The sequence below is a fragment of the Nymphalis io genome, chromosome 8 (genome assembly GCF_905147045.1).
Source record: "Nymphalis io chromosome 8, ilAglIoxx1.1, whole genome shotgun sequence".
Lineage (NCBI taxonomy): Eukaryota > Metazoa > Arthropoda > Insecta > Lepidoptera > Nymphalidae > Nymphalis > Nymphalis io.
Genome location: NC_065895.1, coordinates 1,585,870 through 1,607,083, shown reverse-complemented (window position 1 = coordinate 1,607,083; position 21,214 = coordinate 1,585,870). Strand labels below are relative to the sequence as shown.

At 34.7% G+C, this 21,214-nt stretch overlaps 1 protein-coding gene across 2 annotated transcripts in view; it reads right to left on the bottom strand.

The window, feature by feature from the left end:
* The window catches only part of LOC126770160 (mediator of RNA polymerase II transcription subunit 13), a 65,853-nt gene that overhangs the window by 28,122 nt on the left and 16,517 nt on the right, over positions 1 to 21,214 (bottom strand). For both annotated transcript variants that reach the window (XM_050489361.1, XM_050489362.1), the window contains exon 2: positions 16,919 to 17,219. In XM_050489361.1, coding sequence (XP_050345318.1) covers positions 16,919 to 17,219 — 301 coding nt within the window. The remainder of the gene's footprint in view (positions 1 to 16,918; positions 17,220 to 21,214) is intronic.

Genomic DNA, 21,214 nt, shown 5'->3' with positions numbered 1-21,214 from the left:
GGGCGCATCGAGCCTACCCCGTTGCGACTGTTTCATACTAACTTTTTTTGTTAATTGGTTGTTAGGTTGCAGAATTCTGTAATTATATTGTAGCATACATTATTCCATTCAATAACCGCTTTAAAAAATTGCGTGATTGTTTTTTATGAATATTTCGATTTTTATATAATCTATATCAAGCTAACTAAAAACCTAATTAGTTATTTATTTAGGTTTTATTATAGTTAGGTTTTATTATTTGTGGCATCAATGACACAAATAAATAGAAATTATTATAAATAATAAATACATATATATAAAATATAATTAGAAATTATAATTTCGACAAGAACTATAGTTTATTATTTTTTACAGTCTTATACTTCGCAAATCGCGTCACAAGACGTCTCGCTATGTAAGGCTATAGATCGAGTGCGGTGATAGTATCGGCGGGGCGGCGGTACTCGCCATCTGCGCGAGTCACGCAGCTGCTGCGGCACGACCCACCCTCTCTCACTTTGTCTCAGCTCACGGCTCTTATGGTTAAGGGTAGCGCAACCCGCACTCGACGCGTCTAATCATTATGAACAAAACATGTGTACCAGAACAGAACGAGACATCGCGAACAACGTGCAAATTTGAATATTTGTTTCAAATATCGTAATATAGGGTTTTTTGCTTTATTTTATGTTATTGTAAATTTTTTTGCTAAATATATAGATATAGATAAACCTGTCTAAAATGTCATATAGAAAACAGAATACAAATTACTTCGACTCGATCGACTTCGATCACCAGAGTTGACCAGCAAAAAAATGTCTCAAGCATATTTTTAATAAGATTTGTAATGGAATAAAATAGTACTGTACGTTCCAATAAGTGCATTATTAGATTAAGATACCGAATCTTAAAACGAATAACAAAATCGGAAACCGATCGATAGCCGCGGGGCGTTGCGCGCGCGCATCAATAAATAGCTCGATCGGGAGCGTGGCCGTCAATACGCGTCACTGCGGTGGTTTAATAATAAAATTTCAAACGCGGGCGGCGTTCATCAACCTTGCGGAAAATCTTAGAACAAAGCTAACACGAATTTATTTTGCATTCACGTTATTACCTGATGTGTAAGCGCGATGCACATGCGCCGTTGGATCTTTTAAATTGTTTTCGTAGTAAATTCGCGTCGGAAAGTAAGTGAACAAAAATGTAATGTTCAAAGTAACAGTAGCACCGTTATATATAGAGACGTTTGCGTAGGGGCCTTTCCCACGGCCCCGCTAACGTTCCGCCTAATTTCTCAGAGTTACAAACGCCGGTGACGACTTAAGACTTGGTATGATATGATTGTGAGTATTTCTACAATGAAATGCGCTAAGCTATAAATACATATATCTGCAAGATACCGTGGGCGCATCGGACTATTGCATTGCAAGTCATTGACGTTGTATGTGATTACTCATATTTAATTATCTTTTCATTTGAGATGTGATACAATAACTTAGTCATTCATTACGTTGAGATACTTTCTAGATTCAAATGTAGAACAAAAAGAGTTGATACTCCCAATTATAGTTTATACTGCGCTTGCGCATTCAGCCCACGCTGTCTGCGGCCCTCCCAGCTAATTAATAAGCTAACGGACCGTTTCCATACTTTTTGATTTGTTTGGCCAAGCGGAATAATGTTAAATTGATAGTCGGCATCGTAAGTGATTAATAATTGTACATACTAAATGATTTAATAGGAGTAACTGTTTGCACGATTGAAGATGAGTATGATGCCCTCCTGGCCGATTTTGGACTAGATACATACCTCTCATGCAAAAACACACGAACTCTACGCAAATACGACAAGACACCAGCATGAGTTCTGGCGTAGGTCCGTGCACGCGTGACTACCGAGGCACGAGAGTGTAAACATTTCCAAACTTCAGGCCGTTACTAAGAATTTCTTTATAACTAATCATATAAAATTGGAAACTAGTATTAGTTGTTTCATTACTGTTTCTTATTTTATTAACTGTAATAATACCGCGTGTTTCCAAAATAAATAACTTTTTAGCAGCTCGACCCAAGGTTTGAACCCAGAACTTCGGGATCTGCAGTCATATAAGCAAGTTATAATAGAAACGAAGAGTATCAATATATGGTAAAGTATAATTAATTGACTTCAAATATTCGAACTTAAAGACGTCAGTTTATACGACCTCATGTACCTATACAAGTTCATTTTCTTAAAATAAATAGTTGAACAAGAAGCGTACGACCGAGATTGTTTGGTTAAGAGCTAATAATAAAATTTAATCGTTTGTTGGTAGTCGCTTAACGTAGACGTTTATTTTATTACCAATACTTTACATCTCGCATACAATTTGTAAAGAATTTATGGTGTGCGAGAGAAGCGCTTAGCGGATGCTGCGTTATCTATACAATATATATCGCATGAGATAATATTTGAATTAGATAACGCACTCAAAACACTAACATTACCTCACTCGGACGAAACATTGGATAGATAACGAGTGAAACGCCGACACACGCGGAAGATTATTGAAGTATTGATAAATATCTTCTCGATGCCCAGAATAAAAGATTGCCCACTGTCATAATTCTGAGATAAAATTGAAAAGGATATATAGAGATTAGTGCACGTATCTTGGTTTGGTTCGGATGCGTGTCTGAGGGCGTAGCGTGCATAGACGCGGAGTGGGCACGCCGTGGGTCAACGACTGCGCCCCGACCGCCTGCGACCGCCTCAAATATTTCAACTACCATAGCATACATGAATAGCATAAAATGGAAAATGTTGTCTTACGGGAATAATAGTTGATTTAACCCTTTAATTGTATTTACCTTTTCAGCCGTTAACGCGTAAAATGACATTTATGTCGTGTTTTGTTGAATTGACGTAAAGTTTAATGACGATTAACAATATTTAACGGATCCTGTAAGTTACATTTCATGATATGTAACATACGATTAAGGAGCCCTTAGAAAGGCATCCCGAACGATCGGTCGAAACACGCGCACGCTATTCGTTTTATCGTCGGCCATTTAATTGGTCTTGGAATTCGAGAACAAGAAATCGAAACGGTTGATTTGCTGAGTTGATTTAAAATCGCGCAAAATAAATATTTTATTTTATTATGACAGAATTTCGTTGTATTACATCTGCATTTGTTCGTCGGAAAATCGGCTTCCCCGGCTCGCACCCTAAGCGGTCCTCGAACATCTGTCTACATAATACGTTTACAAGTATGGGGACATGTGCAGCGAGGATCAGGTGTCGTACTGACCGCGGGCAAGCCCGGTGGAACAAGTTATGAAACCAGTCGGTCCAGGCCGTCGACTCAAGAAAGTAAAACCTAATATTTCGGTACGCTGCGATAGATGTGAGCCGATCTTAATTACTATAAATAAGTTTGCATAACTACAGCGAGGATTGAAATAAGATAACGTCTACAAGACTATTCAGGATTAAAGTGAGCGTGAAATGTTACACGACCAAAAAGTAAGAGCTCTTTAAGTCGAATGCAAACATTTAACTGCGTACACAATTAGTCTACAAAATTGATTAATTATGATAAAACTAAAACATTTATTATTATTTAATAATTATAACACAAGCAATATCTTATATCACTAATATATATATATATATATATATATATATATATATATATATATATATATATATATATATAGTTTTTATAACATCCCAAAACATGTATCAATATTGACCGTGACATGAAACACCAGTCCGCGGATAACTAGTATATAGGATTTATATAATCCGGAAGTTAATCATAACGGCAATAACTCGTTTATATAAGGTCGTTTTTTATGGGAATGATAATTATGAACTAAATTTTTTTTGTATATTTATCCCATTGTTACTGTTAGAGTGGAGATGACCTAGTGGTTAGAACACAAGGATTTTAACTAAAGATCGCTAATACAAATCGAAAAAAGCTATTTTTATGCAATTAATTTATGTTCAGTTCTACTCGCGATCGGCGGTTATTTACCAATCCGCATTAGAACATCGTATAGAAACAAATTCCAATCCTCCTTAAAAGGATAGAATGCCTTCGCCTGGCTATGTCTTGTTGTATCGACGAAGTACATGATATACAATACGACGCTGGATCTAGATTAATCGTCTAATAAGTGGCAAAGTTACACCGTCTAGACATATTCCGGTATTACCATGGATTAGTGAGATCGTACACTCATTAAGGTATAGCTAATTGTTTTGTTTGTAATTATATTAAATAGTTTTTAGTGTTATGTTAGTATGTGTATTCTGTGTTCTCTGTTTACCCCTCCCTGACCACGTTGATATAAAATTTCATGATGATCGTTTTAGATAAGACGTGAAAATATTATATTATATATAATATTTAAGGTTAAAATTTAAAATTTATATTATATATACAATATTTTTATATTTAAAATACGAGAAAAGTGTTGAAATTGAAACTGATGATTTATATCTTTTTTAGTAATCAAGATAAGAAGAGTCTGTAAGTGGAAAGTTTTATAGAGTAGATTTTTTTAATCCAGTACGTGTGAATCGAAGTGGTTAGGTTATCTTTTTAAATTAATTTGTTTTACGCGGAACCAACCATTGCAGACGTGATTGATCGAAAGTATACAAACGCTTACTTATTGTTTGATCATAATTTCTGAATATAGTTGACAATTAAATATATATAAGTCGAAAATCATCATCTTACTGCTGTAAAGTTACTATCATACATGCCAAGTTTTTTACAGGGTGGATGCAGTAGGTAGTTTACGAATGCGGACGGTGACGGCCGGCGGGGAGTATCGATCATGGTGCGGCGTGCGGCGGTGGCGGCGAGAGTTGAGCGGGACGCGCCGGTAGGTGCCACTTATCGCCGTCTTCGCGCCACTTCGCACCTAATTTATCGCGCGCCACCATCGTTTGTACGTCGCGGTTATGATGCCGCGGCGCGCATCAATACATTTATGACGACGCTAAATTTAGTACGGGCGCATCAACGATTTTTATCTACGGGAAATCGTGGTGAAGCGGCGACGTTTATCGATAGAGTGCCATTATCATTTCGACTTTTACTCTCACGATCGTTTACATTTTTGTGATAAGCTACTTAAAATTCAATAATAAATTATGTTTTTATTTGTTTCGTTCAAAAGTAACTTGAAATGTTCATTAATAAATTACTACTACTAGTTTTTAAGATGTCTTCTCTTAATATCTTATTGGCGTGAAGGTCACGGGGCACATGGTCACCGCGGGAAACGGCTCATAGGTAAGGGCATATGGATCGATACACCATACACACTCGCGCCCGCGTCCGCGCCTCTCAGTCACCGCCCTAGCCCCCGCCCAAGCACGCCTGTTTTATTGCTTATATCAAGCGATACCGTTCTGCCTTTAGTGTAATTGTACATTGCTGTATTTTAAAATATTGCTGCCTACTGTTATAATACCTGATCGTAATTTTAAAAAAAATACGATGAAATAACTAGTAATGTACTATAAATTACAAAGGAAAACTTATAAAGAAAAGTCGCACGTCATCGCACTAATAACCAAATTCGTACAATAGTTCTACACGTACAAAAATCGAAACGAAATATCGTTGCTATGCGGTAGAAAATCTGGCGCATCGCGAGCGTGCAATGCTTAGGACCATAATATGTTCAACAATAGCCGGTCGAGTCGATAAAGTTTTCAGTGAGTACACACGACACACAAGCACGGCTCCAGGACACGAAAGTGAATGATTAATGACAGCACTCACCAGACCGTAACATAAGCGGATCGAGCCTGGCCGCGGGCAAGGGTGCTCTAAGACCAAGTATATAGTGAACGCATTGTATATTATAATAAACTACAAACGTAATAATTATGCGTTAATAGCGTTATATACCTGAGAATATGAGAATCTATTTGTACCAACTTCGCACGTTTAAGATTATTTGTTTTGCTATTAACAAATATACATATAATATTATAATTACCAATCTCCGTATCTACCTAGCCGGACATCAGCAATCAGAACTTATAACCAATGATTCCTAACATATTTCAATATATTTAAAACTATTAATCAAAACAACAACCGTAACAACCTGTGAATGTCCCACTGCTGGGCTAAAGGCCTCCTCTCCTTTTTTTGAGGAGAAGGTTTGGAGCTTATTCCACCACGCTGCTCCAATGCGGGTTGGTAGAATTCACATGTGGCAGAACTTCAGTGAAATTAGACACATGCAGGTTTCCTCACGATGTTTTCCTTCACCACGAGCACGAGATGAATTATAATCACAAATTAAGCACATAAAAATTCAGTGGTGCTTGCCCGGGTTTGAACCCACGATCATCGCTTAAGATTCACGCGTTCTTACCACAGGGCCATCTCGGCTGACAAAACAACAAAGTTGGACAATTTTGCTAATTTTCTATTTATAATATTTCTGTTATAATGATATTTATAATGAAGCTACTCTTATTACGAAAAAAAACCTTGTTTAAATTTCATCATTGTGTAAATGTTTCATGACAAATAGATATGTTATTTTCGTTTGACTTTAGAAAAAAAAAAAAACAAAACATTCCAATAAATTACATTAATAAGATAATGCAAAATTAGAATTTATAATCATTGCAACCAAATAATATAAGGTCTTTTTTACGAATCCTTCGCATTAAAGTCTTGCGATCAATATATCCCGTCGACTAGCGTATCGCACTTCTATAACCCCCATACGCTGCTCTGTAGCGCTTGTGTTTACATCGATAATATGCGCGTAGCTCTACATGGCGCAGTGGGCGTGAAGCTGCACTTGTATTCTACGTTACAGCCCACGCTGTTTCAGGAATGCTTTTCAGCGTTCAATTTTATATCGAACTTTTCATCGAATGCAAATGAAAATTAATAATTTCAATTAAGTTTCATAGAGATTAATGGTGATAGTTATTGATCTTATTACATAAGGGTGCAGTCAGACAGTTGCAGAGGGTGAAAAAAGGTGTAGTGATAATATAATAGTATGTATATATAATAGTAATGAATTATTTAAACACATACTTAAGAAACACGAGGGCTTTATTATAAGAGTTATATTTAAATAAATACTGATATTTAAGACCTTGGCCATTTGAGGAGACTTCCCAACACCAATTGTCGTACTGCGCAACCTGATATTTCATCGATAAGGCAAAAGCAATTTTTACTAGAAGCTCTTTTAAAATTGTATAGATAAATAAATTGTTATTTATTATAATTGATGCAACAGAAGTAATTGTCTCAGTATAACATTGCATACTTGTCAAGAGACTTCTCGCCTAGAAGTCGACCTTTATCAATTTCGTTAGCTATTCCAGAGGGCCGGAGTGGGCGCGGGGTGGTCCTGACATTTGCGCTGCCGGCCGCCCACGTACCACCGCTTCACCGCACCACCGCACAGACGAGTTCGATCAGCCGTCGCGTTACTACGAGAATAGCCTTAATTTTGCATCATGGTAAAAACGACTTCACAAAAAAAAAAGCAATAAAACAGTTGCATTGAATATGATATTATCATGAATACGGTCGGTTGGTTTGTTTAAGAATAGATAATGAAACATTCTTAATTCGATCATTTTAGTTATATAATTAGAAAATTATATTTCATAACTCGAGAATTTGTAACAGAGAGATAGCGAATTAAATACCCTAATTAAGCGTTTACATTATAATATAAAATAACACACGTAAAACAAGATCATATTCTGATTTATGGCGCAAAAAACTATTATATATTAAAATCGTTAGCTTCATTATTCTCTTAACACAGAGCAAACGAAATGGCTAGCTCCCTTAAAATATGATCGCACTCGATTTAATCCATCACGCAGAAAATTGGATTTAATTTATTACCGGCGGCGTATGTGTTCAGTGGTTATCGTCCGGAGATTAAACCGTAACACACGTAATTAAATAACTGTTTTATTGACTTGTATAATATTATGCATTGCACTTTAATGTTGTTCAAAGTTATTTTTAACTAACGCGTTAGTTTAGAATAACTTATACTTAATACAGTTCTGATGATGATTCGTAATATAACTTATTCTGGATTTTAGTTAAATGTTAGTGTCAGCTAATGAGTGATTGCTACATAAAAATGAATATTTTGGAGCCCGTCTAGCACCAATCGCGTTCTATTTATTCTACCACCAAATATAAATGAGTAACCATAATATATTGTTTACGGTGATTCGATTTGAAAGGTCATCAGTGTATTATTTAGACATAATATTTTATCATATGGTTAGCGGAGCAGTGACAATGTAAGAAGTTTTTAATGTGTCTGCTGTTTTAAAATAAATTTGAAAATGATCTTTCATATTGTATAAATTGTTCCAAACTTATTTCAGCCACAAGGGACAAAACTCTTATTTATTTTTTGTTATAAGCAATTTTATGCACCCGTACATCTACAGATCAATAATATCGCCATATTCTACTGTCATCTCCCTCCTACCTACACAAAAACGGTTTATATACCGCTTTATATATTACGTATGGGTTTCTGTCCACATTTACGTACAGAACAGAAGTACGTGTCTCGTCTCATATAATCATTTGTAATTATTGTCATTGCGGTGATACCGACGAACTAACGCTGAATCGAAAAGCTAGTTAATGACACACTAACCGAGGAAAATTCACGTCAATTATACAAATGAGTCACGTGATCGGGATTAAATATTCATGAATGAGATGTGTGATCTCTCAGCGCGTTGTCCATGCAATTACTTTGAATACACGATGGTTTTTAGTAATAAATGTTATTTAAAATAACGCTACCCACCGATGATCGATATACGGTGGTTCTAATCGGATATAATATAAAGAAATAATTTTATATTAAAAAAAAACGAACAGAAAATTAGTCACTAAAGACAGACGAACGGTATAAAATATAAATCAAGTCTTACACCGTCATTGCTCTGCCAACTACTGGATAAAGATGTTGGGTAAAATATGTTATATCACCAAATGTATAGACTGCCTCATTCGCCATTCTAACTGGAACATGGCAATATGAAGTATTACTTTTTTTTAGGGTAGCGGTATCTACCCAGACTGGCCTACAAAAAGGCCTACCGAGGCGGACATTAAAAATTTAATGGACAGGATGTGATAATTTTCAAATCATATGAAACATATTTGCAATCGAACCTAACTTCAAATGGGTCACTTACTATATTTTCATTTAAGAGGAAATGATTTTGTATTCATTTTATGTATATTCATATTTCATCAAGTAGTATTGCGGTTGTAGCTTTATATTTAATTTAATACTGTGACAAGAATATTTTAATTTACGTTTTTTTTTATGAATGTGTAATTGTTTTATCTTCACGATTATTAAATTCATAAAATTTCTTAAAATGTTAAAATAATAATTAAAAATGCTATTTCACAGCAATAGATGCTTATATATATAACAAATATATGTATCGCGTTTTTTCATTAATGTATAAATGTTATCCCAAAACTAGACTGTTTACTATTTCAAACAATCGACTATCATTTATACGAAGATAATACAGTAAAAACAAAAAAAGAAGTAGATTATAAATGCATATTGTGACGGCACTTCATTTTGCGTTGTAAGTTGACGAATTTGCATTAATCGTCCGAATACGGCAATTTGTAGAGGACATTCCATTATATTACCTAAATTACACAATAATAGCAAATATGGGTAATGGTTAAACTTTATATGTTTATATTCACACACCAAAAATATTTAATAGAACAAATCGAAATCGCTAGGTAAAAATGTACGAGTGAGACAATCGACGAATAAAAATATCAATCTAAGCACACAATTACGCCTGAATGTCGTTTTACGTGTATTAACAGCATTACCATTCATAGCTGTGATATATTCTGGTAAAAAATCGTTTCATCTCTAGCGCTACATTCCTCCATACCTCGCCGCATCCGCGAAAGCTATACAGATTATCCGTTGTCGCCTGCCGCCCGGGTCAACCGTTAATCTCGTCGCAAATAGGCTCACGTACGCAGTTAGACTGGGAAGGATTCCTCGCAAATTGTTGCCAGCGGCGGCATTAGGGGACGTAATACACGCGTACACAGAGTTAAACGTTTGACGGGGGATTATAATATCATTTTTACCCGCAATTCTGGTAACTGCGACGTTTTTAAAGCGATTAGTGGATATTTATTATGGAGAAGATCCAACAAAATATTTAACATAACAGTGGCTTATTGGCCATTAATATATTCAATACATGAATAATAACAAAATAAACGAAGTACTATTAAGGACTTAACCGCGTAAAAGGATTGAAGTCATATTTCGATTCAAGTACCACATAATGTTCAGTCTATTCTAGAAGATTGAAATTTTATATACATATATATCAAGTGTATGTGTTTTCACGTGTGAGTTTGATTTCTGTAATCTTTAGAACGTTAATTTACTTATTGAAAAAGAAATCAACTTCGATGCTCCATGCACAGTCCTGGAATGATTTAGATGTACTTCTTTTTGCATAAATGGACAGTCGCGGTTATCATTAACTAATCTGTATAAAAACATTTGAGTCGACAACTGTCTTCGCAGGAGGCGAGTCGATTAGCCTCGTTACATTGGAAGTTTAAGTGCCATAAAATCGTTTTTGTATATGTCTCGGTCATTTTATATGTACTTTATAAAAATAACACCGAAACGGATCGCAATATTCAATACAGGAGCATACTAAAATGGAATACGAGATAATTTTAGTAATAGATCTAAATATTTCGTAAAACGATTTCTAAATTTTGAGAAGCTTTCTTTGCAATATTAACAATACGTCCGCGATTGAATACTTTTTTTTTAAATAAACTCCTAAATTGCGAATATCTGTTGTAATGATTTAATTATTTTAATATAAAAATAATGAGTTTAATAACTTTAAAAACTATTTTAGTAGCAATGTTATGTACGGACAACGTAGCTCTGCCTGATTCAATTTAAATTAATTTATTTTGGTAATTTTTATTTATATGTCTATTGTTATTGAATTTATTACTCATATGTATTTTTTATATATAAATATGGTGGCGATTGGTTTGATCGAACGGGAAATTGCCATACGTCCAGTTATTTCCGTCCGTCTCCGCTCGGCGGCGACCTTCGATCGAATGCAGCATCCACCTTCTCATCTTGCCATATTTCGCGCGTACAACTTTCGTCCTTACGTAGAGATAATAACGATTCTAATGGTGTACATATTAAATTTTTTATGTCATTATTCGTTTCTATTACACGGGTTTAGCACAGATCAAGTAAACAATCCAAGGATTTGGACACCAGTTTGAATATAAGGCAAACAGGTGTTATTAACACAACATTAAGAATTAATTTAATTGCAATATATACGGTAATTAATTAATGATACGTACATTGAATATCGATAGAGTTAATAAGAGAAACAACTGACGATTGTAAATAGATTATCAGATTAAATTTTACCCGCTCTTATATACTTGCACTTACTATTTTATACATTTATGATCTTCTGCATACAACACACTCAATGTCTCCTTAAAAAACTGATAATTGTAACGATTGACGAAACTATTCTTAGTCATTATAGATGCTTGACGAGCGATTTCGCCATCAATAGACCAACCAACGTCATCCAAAAATCGTAACGTCCATATCATCGTACAAAAGTTTTTTATAGATTAATAATTAACATTATAAATGTGTGTTTGTTTATTTGTGTTACACTTTTACGTCTTAACTTGTCAACTGATCATCAAGAAATTTAGATTACACGTTGTCAGGGGGTACAGAAAGACATACCCACCGAAAACCTACACGACCTTCCTCCCAAGAGGCATGCAAAGTTGCGGACTTAAACTAGTTTATACGAATGAATTCATATCTCTTTAATTAATTCTGCAGTCCTATCAAAATGCAACACTATTATTACCGTAATATGATGATATTTACTTATTTTTATTTATACAAGAAGTATTAAGACTTAAAAGCTTAGTATTATTAAATAAAAAACAGAATGTTAGGGCGGGGAGGGTAAAAATGTCACAGAACATCGCGAGTCGATACTGCGTCCTTGCCCACCCTTGTATCCATCCCCTTATACGGAGAAGTGGGTTAACGGAGAAGCGAGATATTTATCGTTAACGAATACCTACTTTACTTTGTTTGATTTTATTCGAAAATATTTATTTTTATCCTTAAAAATAATAACAATTATATATACAATATATGTTATTTGTTTAGAATATTTTATATTTAAATATACTTTTAATATATCGTTAATAAGTTCTTAATTTTTTTTTAATATCAAATGAAATTATTTTTATTCATATTGACTACCCAATTTACATATAAAAGAAGGCGTCTCAACTACAAGTCTTGGTTCAAGACGGTAGTCGGCTAGTCGTATCCTTTCTTCCATTTACGCTACCAACAATTGTCATTATCTTAATTAACAAATGGTTTGCATCAAATCGGGCGTATATACATGCACCTGGATCTAATCTTCTATTACTTATTTCATAGGATAAATAAGATATTCTATATATGTGTATATGTATATTGTAGCTATATTTTAAATGTGGCGACGTGCTTTGTAAGTATCTATACAATATAAGGTTATAAGTTACATAAGATCATGCTATTCCCATCACCCATGGTTCACCCCCATGTTACCCATATTATAAAAAAATAAAAACGCTGAGCATTGTGTAAAACAATATTCTATAAGATCGGGTATGAATCCAAGAAGGTAAAAATTTGTATCAAATGCGCATGTTACAATCATTTCGTGATTGGTAATTAATAAAGGAGAATATCGTGAGGAAACATGGCATCTAATATATCCACCATCCCGCAGTGCGATGAAAACATAACCTCAAAATCATATCTGTAAGAACTTCCTTTGGTGAAGTATTGGGACATTATCGTTAATTAGAGGTTCACCCCTTACTATACCATATGTTTATAAGTCAGATTATAATTATTCTATACAAAGATTTAATACACATTACACAGATACGAGTATGACAAACACTACTTCCGATTAACGTTTCGGCCTCCTATATAGCCGCGTGGCGCTTCTGTTCACGTAACATTGTTAAGCCTCGTTGGCACCTAGGTGTGACATTACGCAACCACCCGCTCGAATAACGCCTTCCTGGTTTACATGCTTACGTACAATAAACTTATTATATGATAATAACAGCGCAAACAAATTAATTTTATCATGCTTAATTAAATTGATTAAAACCGTTACAATGAGTTAATTATGGAAATAGTACTTTCGTTGAGTTTAAAAATAGATTAGTACAAAGATAATATACTAGTTTCCGCCCGCGACTTAATCTGCGAGGAGAGGGGCGTCAAATGTTAGGTACCTTATTTTCTGTAGCCCTGATGTTTATTTAGAAATTATGATAATCGATGTAGTTAAAACGTGAAAGCATGACGAACAAACTAATTCACTTTCGCATTAATAATATTACATAGGATTTTATTAAAATAAACAATCTACCAATAAAAATGGTTTCCATTATATAAAATACATACTACATGTATAAAAGGCAAACATCCTTTTGCATATTTTATTACGTTATTACTTATTATAATGTGAGGTTTATATCCCAATGACTAATTTGTAGTGATCGTATTACATCTAAAAACACATTTGTAAACAAATTGTATCTTTTTTTAACCTAAAAGTTACCTTGAGTGAAACCTTTTATATTAATTAAATAAAATTATTTCGAAAGAATACAGGAAGGAATATACAATAAATCTATAATTATATTGCATGAAAATATACTTTCGTTGCGGACATTTTTGAAATATATATTTAACGTCGTTAATACAAAGCTACCACAGATTCAGAAATTAGATTTAACTGAGGAGAACCGGCAAAACGAAATACATAGGCAACATATATTTACCATATATTAAATCATATTATGTAGTATCTTGCGGGTTAGATTGTTTATATTTGTTTTCATTGCATTTAAATGATAAAATTATCATGAACACAGTACAAAACCATAAATAACGTTCTAGTATTCTAATCTCAGATGTATCAAACGGTGGTCAGCTTCCGAATGCTGCTCCTGAGCTAAATAAGAACGCAAGGTTAAAATAATTGACTATCACGGTCACTAACGCCCGATATTGTAAATTCTGCACAAGGAACTTTAATTGAGTACATACAATTAATAAAAGTTAATGTGTAATTAATACACTGAATATTAATTACACATTATACTGTTTTTAAGAAACATTAGCGATCGTATTTATATTTACATATTTGAGAGATATTCCACATTATATAAATGTAAAAAAAAAAATTAATTGAATATGCGCTTGAAAGTTTTATTGCTGTATTATATAAACAATTATGATAATTGTTTAGAAAATCACCCGTCGGCTTAGTTATTCGGGGTGGACAAATTAGGCTTTAAGGATAATCCGAGCGAAGTTTGGAATGAACTCCAAAACTTTATGAAAAGAGGGAACATTTGTAACATTTACAGACTGTTACTTTAAACAAAACCCAACTTTTGAAGGTCGATTATAAAACAATCCCAGTACCCTCAGTTCATTTACAGCACACAATACGTTCGTTATCAAATATAAATAACAAAGAAAATCCTTGTGAATTTCAGAGAAAAGCTCGCGAGGCGTCACCGTCACAATGGGCAACGACCAAAATAAGGACCGTTTATGTAGATTTATGTCACGTTCTATTTTAAGAATCGGTCGCTTGAACTTGCTCGCCGGTGCTGCGCCCGCGCCGGTATGGACAGCACCGTTTAAATAAATAAACGACGAGGAAACTGTGCTGTGTAGAATTTCGTACGATAACAATGACTTATCATTTGTCGCCGCAAAATTGTCAACGAAAAAAATGTATAGAATGTAATAAAGAACGGGGTAAAATGTAGAAGCATGAATTTTTTAAACGTTTTTCTTTTAACTCTTAAAAACAATTTTAATTTTACACAACTTCGAATTCATTATTTGAATATTATAATTAGTTAAATAAGGCATTTTCACATCCAATTCGGAAAGTTTTTTTTTTTAAAGGAACAACAGAAGGTATATCAATAGGTACTTTACATCTGATTCTGTCGAATCAGAAGACGATTAAAAACATTAACGAAAACTAACCCGAGTCGCTGCATAGTAATTCACATACATTAATCGTTACTAGCAAATATATTAAACGCTTTAATTGTCCGTCCGATTACATACATCTTCGGAGTCCGAACGTTCAACGGATATACGAGCACGACCGTACATCCGTGGACATATCGTGTCTTCGGGCAATTAACAATCTTTAGTATTGCTCAACACATTGTCGATTTGAAGTTTCTAGTCATTACGGTAACTGTATAATTCTTAACTACTGACTTTTATAAGATCTGGCGAACTGTTTGAACGTTTTGCGGAATATCAATCGCATAGCATTTTTATTGGCTGATCTGCGATTTTATGATAGTAAAACGATTTGGGTGAAAATTAATCAATTTATCATAATATTTATATTAAGTATGTTTTTTTTAAAATATAATATGCTGTGCTGTTGTCTTGTAGACGAGTTGCCAACAGTTAACCCATTTGCTCCAGAGTCTAAATATATTAACTATTCCTTAAACCGTAAAACACAACCACCGTTCATGAAAACATAGTCGCTATGTCCCTTTTGTATGTAATTACATACCTAAACAGAAACATCAACAAGCTATCAAATTGTATCATATCGATTTGTTTCATGTATGTATCAAAGTGCGTCGTGTGTCGTTCACTTTCGAAACATATCACAAAGTATCTCCCCGCTAACTACATCAAGACCACCTGTTGAACTTGAAGCGAAGTCGTTCACGACTAGCCTTCGACAGGCACCGCCTCAAACTTTTCTTGACACCCAGCCAACACTTTTACTTGTACACTTGTTTCAATGGCTACAGCTTTATGGGGTTTATGTTGTTAAGCAACTTTGCCTTAGGATGATTTAAGATATATAGTGCAATGAGGCCGTCGACATTCAATCGACACTAGCGACTAATAATATGCATTTATATTACTCAAGAATTCATCTTTTTTTTTTAATAGAATAGGAAGGCGGACGAGCATATGAGTCACCTGATGGTAAGTGGTCACCAACGCCTATAGACATTGTCATTGTAAGAAAAGTTAACGACGAGCTTGCACAAAGCCCTACCACCATCTTCAGCAATAATTCCTTCTAACTCTTATAAGTGCATCTAAATTGCTGTTGTCGACATTATACGTGTATGTAGTAAAAATAATGTTAACATTTCGCAGTACTCGTCGTTTATAAGCGATCACGTCTACAAGTTAACTCAAAAGCGCACGGTATATACAATTTATTATATTAATTAGTCGCTCAAGTTTTCCCGGTCCCCGTTACTCGAGACTCGAGAAGGAATGACGTCGCACGATCTTAATCTTTCGCGTAATTGTTACCGATGATACAACATCTCCCGAAGGCTTGTTAAACGAGCTGTTAAGTTCAGACATTAAACTGCTAGCGCGCCAAAACACGATTACTTGCTGTAAGTACTACCGTTTTAGCACTAAATATATTTCATTTTTATAAAATTTTACACGCGAGAGGTTATTTATGCATATTTTTTATATAAAAACGCTTGATTGTACAAATTCTGATAAATTTGATTTAGATGTCGATTACGTAGTATAAAGTAAATTATTTATTGCTTTGTTACAAATAATTACTGAAATTTAATTAAGATCGAAACAGGCTTGTAACAGTTACATTATAATGAAAGTCACGATTGGCAGAAAATAATGTACCAATATTAATGTTTTAAAATTAGTAAAATCTCATGTAAAATACTCACGGCTGGCGATAAGTTCGGGTGCGACAAGTCCGTTGAGGTCCGGCTCCTCGCCGTACCAGAAGATCCATAGCTCCTTCGAAGCTCGTAGGGAGAGCGGTGGCGGCGCGGCCATGCCAATGTCGATGTCGAGAGGCTGCGGGGCCGGCACGCGCCGCCACACGCACAGGATGTCGCCGGCGAGGCAGCGCGCGTAGCTGCTGATGACAGGGTCGGCGAGCGGCGCGGCGCCCTCCTCGCCCTCGGCGCCGCCGCTCGACTCCCCCCACACTAGTTTACGCCATTTTATGCCATACAGCTCCGTCTGGAACAAATTGATCCCGATTAGCAAAATGATCACAACATTTAATACAATCATTATAATTTATGCTGAAAATAATTCATATTAGAGTACTTTTAAATTTAATGCAATTGTCGATCGTAATATTTATAACAGCGATATTCTACTAATCATTAAAACATTATATAATGTATTATTAACTATTGATAACAAAGCAGGTGGTAGGGCTTTGTGCAAGCTCGTCTGGGTAGGTACCACCCACTCATCAGATATTCTACCGCAAAACAGCAATACTTAATATTGTTGTGTTCCGGTTTGAAGGGTGAGTGAGCCAGTGTCATTACAGGCACAAGGGACATAAAATCTTAGTTCCCAAGGTTGGTGGCGCATTGGTGATGTAAGCAATGGTTAACATTTCTTACAATGCTAATGTCTAAGGGCGTTTGGTGACCACTTACCATCAGGTGGCCCATATGCTCGTCCGCCTTCCTATTCTATAAAAAAAAAAAAAAGCAGCGTACAATACAAAATTCAATTTCAAAAAATAAACAATAATAAAAAATCTAATCTATAACTGACGGGACTCGTATGAATTAAATTTAATTAAAATTACTTAAATTTGTACGAAATATTTATAGCTAAGTACGTAAGTTAATAATACCAAATTATTTATAAGGTGTAAAATGTTTGCTTCCTCATTAATATCATTATCTACTAGTGTTGATTACCTTGCGACTTACGTAAAACAATTATATATACATAAGTAATATATTTAAATTAAATAACACCTCGTCCATTCTCGCGTTTGTTAAACCTATTTTCTTTTTTCTTAAATCGAAGCTGTAGGTTTAAAAGACGCTTATAAAAATGTTAAGTATTTAAGCATATTAATAAATTTTTTTAGATTTTAGATTGTCTTGTTGATTTGTGATCACCAACATAGTCATGTTGATATGACCTTGCGCATGCGCATGCGCGTTAATGTTAGTAACAGGTCAATACCTCACGTCCGAAGTCAGGAATCTGAATCAAGAAATACTTTTATTTCTTCTAGATTCGTAATCATGATGCAAAAGTAATGCTTAAAAACCAAAGAAAAATAAATAATTAATTTAAAAATAATACTTATATCATTTTTAAATGATATTTTAATATTTATGACATTAGGGTTCTGTGCATTAAAAGGTAATAAAAAAAAAAATACGAAGGTCAAAAGGCGAATAAAACTATACTGAAGGTGTTAAATATTAATAGCCGCAGCTAAGAGGGTCAACGGACTTCTTCCCGACGTAGCCATCTGCAGCGGAAGGGGTCCACGCACCTGGCAGACGCGCGTGGGGTCGCATCGTACGACTTCGATAAAAGGGACTGGGTTTCTATTGGCTTGGACATTTAGTTTTAAACGAATCCGTAATTAATTCGTTTATATCAATAATTATATTGATTACTTATTAGTTCATCTTGATGTTGCCTCCGTTCCACATAATCATGTCGGGCGGTTATGTGAAAGAATGCGCAGACGCATGCCGATCGCCGTTTCGGTGGACGTCTGAGACCGGCCGCTTTCTAACGCCCGATGCGCTCGCGCGGGACCAACTCACTTTCTATCGTATGACGTGACCACGCATCAGTATTAACAACGCCATGGGATGTTTAATAATCGATTTATGATTTTTTTAACTAAAATATGTTAATATTTTTAAAAGGTATAATCCAGAACACGAATGCTAATTGGTAAAAGCGCAAAATCTTCAACAAACGTCTTCACTCGGCGCTAATGTCTTTCCGATACTTGTACAAAGGGGTCAATAGATTACAATGGTAATTCAAAGGCTACATCAAAGCGAACGTAGCGGCATGGCCGATATTAAGCAAAATTATTCGTCGACAAAGCTCTCAGCTCGTAAAACGAAACTTCGTCAGAAAATTTGCGGTTATTTGAATTTAAAATGCGAGGCGAACGACGTCGTCTGACGGACTCACCGACCCGGGCGATAACGCCCGGTTGAAGCCGTTGAAAGGCAGGGAGTTTCCTGGGAAATTTCCACCATGACCGGATCTAAAGTGAACTTAAGTAACTTGATGCAACTTTATGAAATTAAAACAGAAATTAGGGTACGGAGGTCGTTGTTCGGTAGGATCATTGTTCTTAAAGTATGAAACGTTAAAATTTTATATAAAGTAATAATAATTGCTTATACTCTTTGGTATGTTGTTATCCAATGTTAGGTTTAAAATTGACCCCGTTTCAGTAATGTCCTACATTTTAGGTTTCTTACAGTGTTAATATTTCGTTTCCAATTTACTTTTACTTTGTCCGTTTGAGCATAGTGGATACATTTAGTTTTGTATGAGACATTGTTTTAGAAACAGGTAATAACAGTCAATACAATGGTCCTTAGCTAGAGCTTTATCTAATCGAGAAACTACCGGAACCATAAAATATGTACAATTAAAGAAACAGTTGACTGTAAACAATGTAGGTCCGTAAAGCGAGCATAACCGACAACGGAAAAAACTGCATGTCCAAAAAAGTCGAACACCGCTAGCCGAGAGCGAGAAGGGTTTACTATGTACGAGTGGGACAGAGCGTCGCGAAAGTGAGAGGAGGCGAACACGGCGCGGCAACAGCGCGGTTACGTTACTAGCGGGGTAAACAATCGAGGATGATGTGACGGCGACAGAGACGTGCGCGTGCGCTCGCCCCCGGCCCTGCACTTCGCTACTGCATTTTTGTTCTGTGACGTCATAACTCTCTAGGGGGTCGATTTTGATTTTTTTCAATTTTTTTAAGTTATATTAACTTTAAATTTTAAATCACTAATAATTTATTATGAGTTTGTATGTACGTATGTTAAGAACATGAATGTAATTCATTCGAAGTAAATTTATATAGCATGCATTTCCAACATTGAGAAATTTAAGATATATGACAGAGAAACGTGATATTTAACGAAATTTACATCAGATAATATAGTTGTTACATAAATAGTGCTCAGATTTAACAATGTCTTTTACGTCACTTTATTTATTAATCGAGTTTCTATTAAATGCTTTTTAATGAAGCATAGAAATGAAAATGTTTGTAAGAACAACTTCAATGTGCAATTTTTTTTGGAACGACGAAAATTGACTTGTATATAATATTGTATACGTAAATAGCGACGCATAATGCGTGTATGTGGCACAAAAATATAACATGCTAAAACCTTTAAATGTAATATACTTTCTTTAAATAATAAATGTACATCATTGTTTTCTGTTTTTAATTTTGTTCAATTTGTAAGAAATAATTAAATAGAACAGCGATTTTACTAAATCGATATCTTTTCAATTTTCCGACCGAGCTCGGTGACACGGTGCGTGACATGATCGCCTCATGTCGGCTACTTCCGCGAACATCATTACTATGGATTGCGCGTGTCATTTCACTATAAGGCTCTGGTCTGAGCAACGAGCAAATCTAACATGTGCTCCTTTGAGATAACGGTCATAATCGTCCGTGATGTATTAACATCTAGTCCACCAATGGCGTAGGTAAGTGCCAAGTTACTGTTACTATGCTATGACTTTGGAGCGCTGTACATATTCCGTAAATCAATAATCAAGATAAGACATGTATACATGTTGCAATTACAATTGTTTACATTATAAAACATATAATCGTTATTGAATTATATTATTCTAACTGGATAATTTAATTATTAATTATGTAATATATATATAATAGATTACGTATTAAAAAATAATAGTTATAAGGAAGTCTAAGACATGTCATTTAGCATTTAATTTTATGTTATGGAATGTTTAACGTATATAAAACTTGTGGTCTAAAATAAAATTTTGGAAATTTTATTTTTATAATAGTTGCTATTATTTACTACTGGGATAGTATACCCAAGACTTATTTAAAAAACTATACAGTGAGTAATGATCAGTTCAAAAAGTAAAGTACGTCAAGTTTTTTTTTTAAAAGAACTACAATATTAAAATCTTAAAATTAAAACTTGAATAAAAAT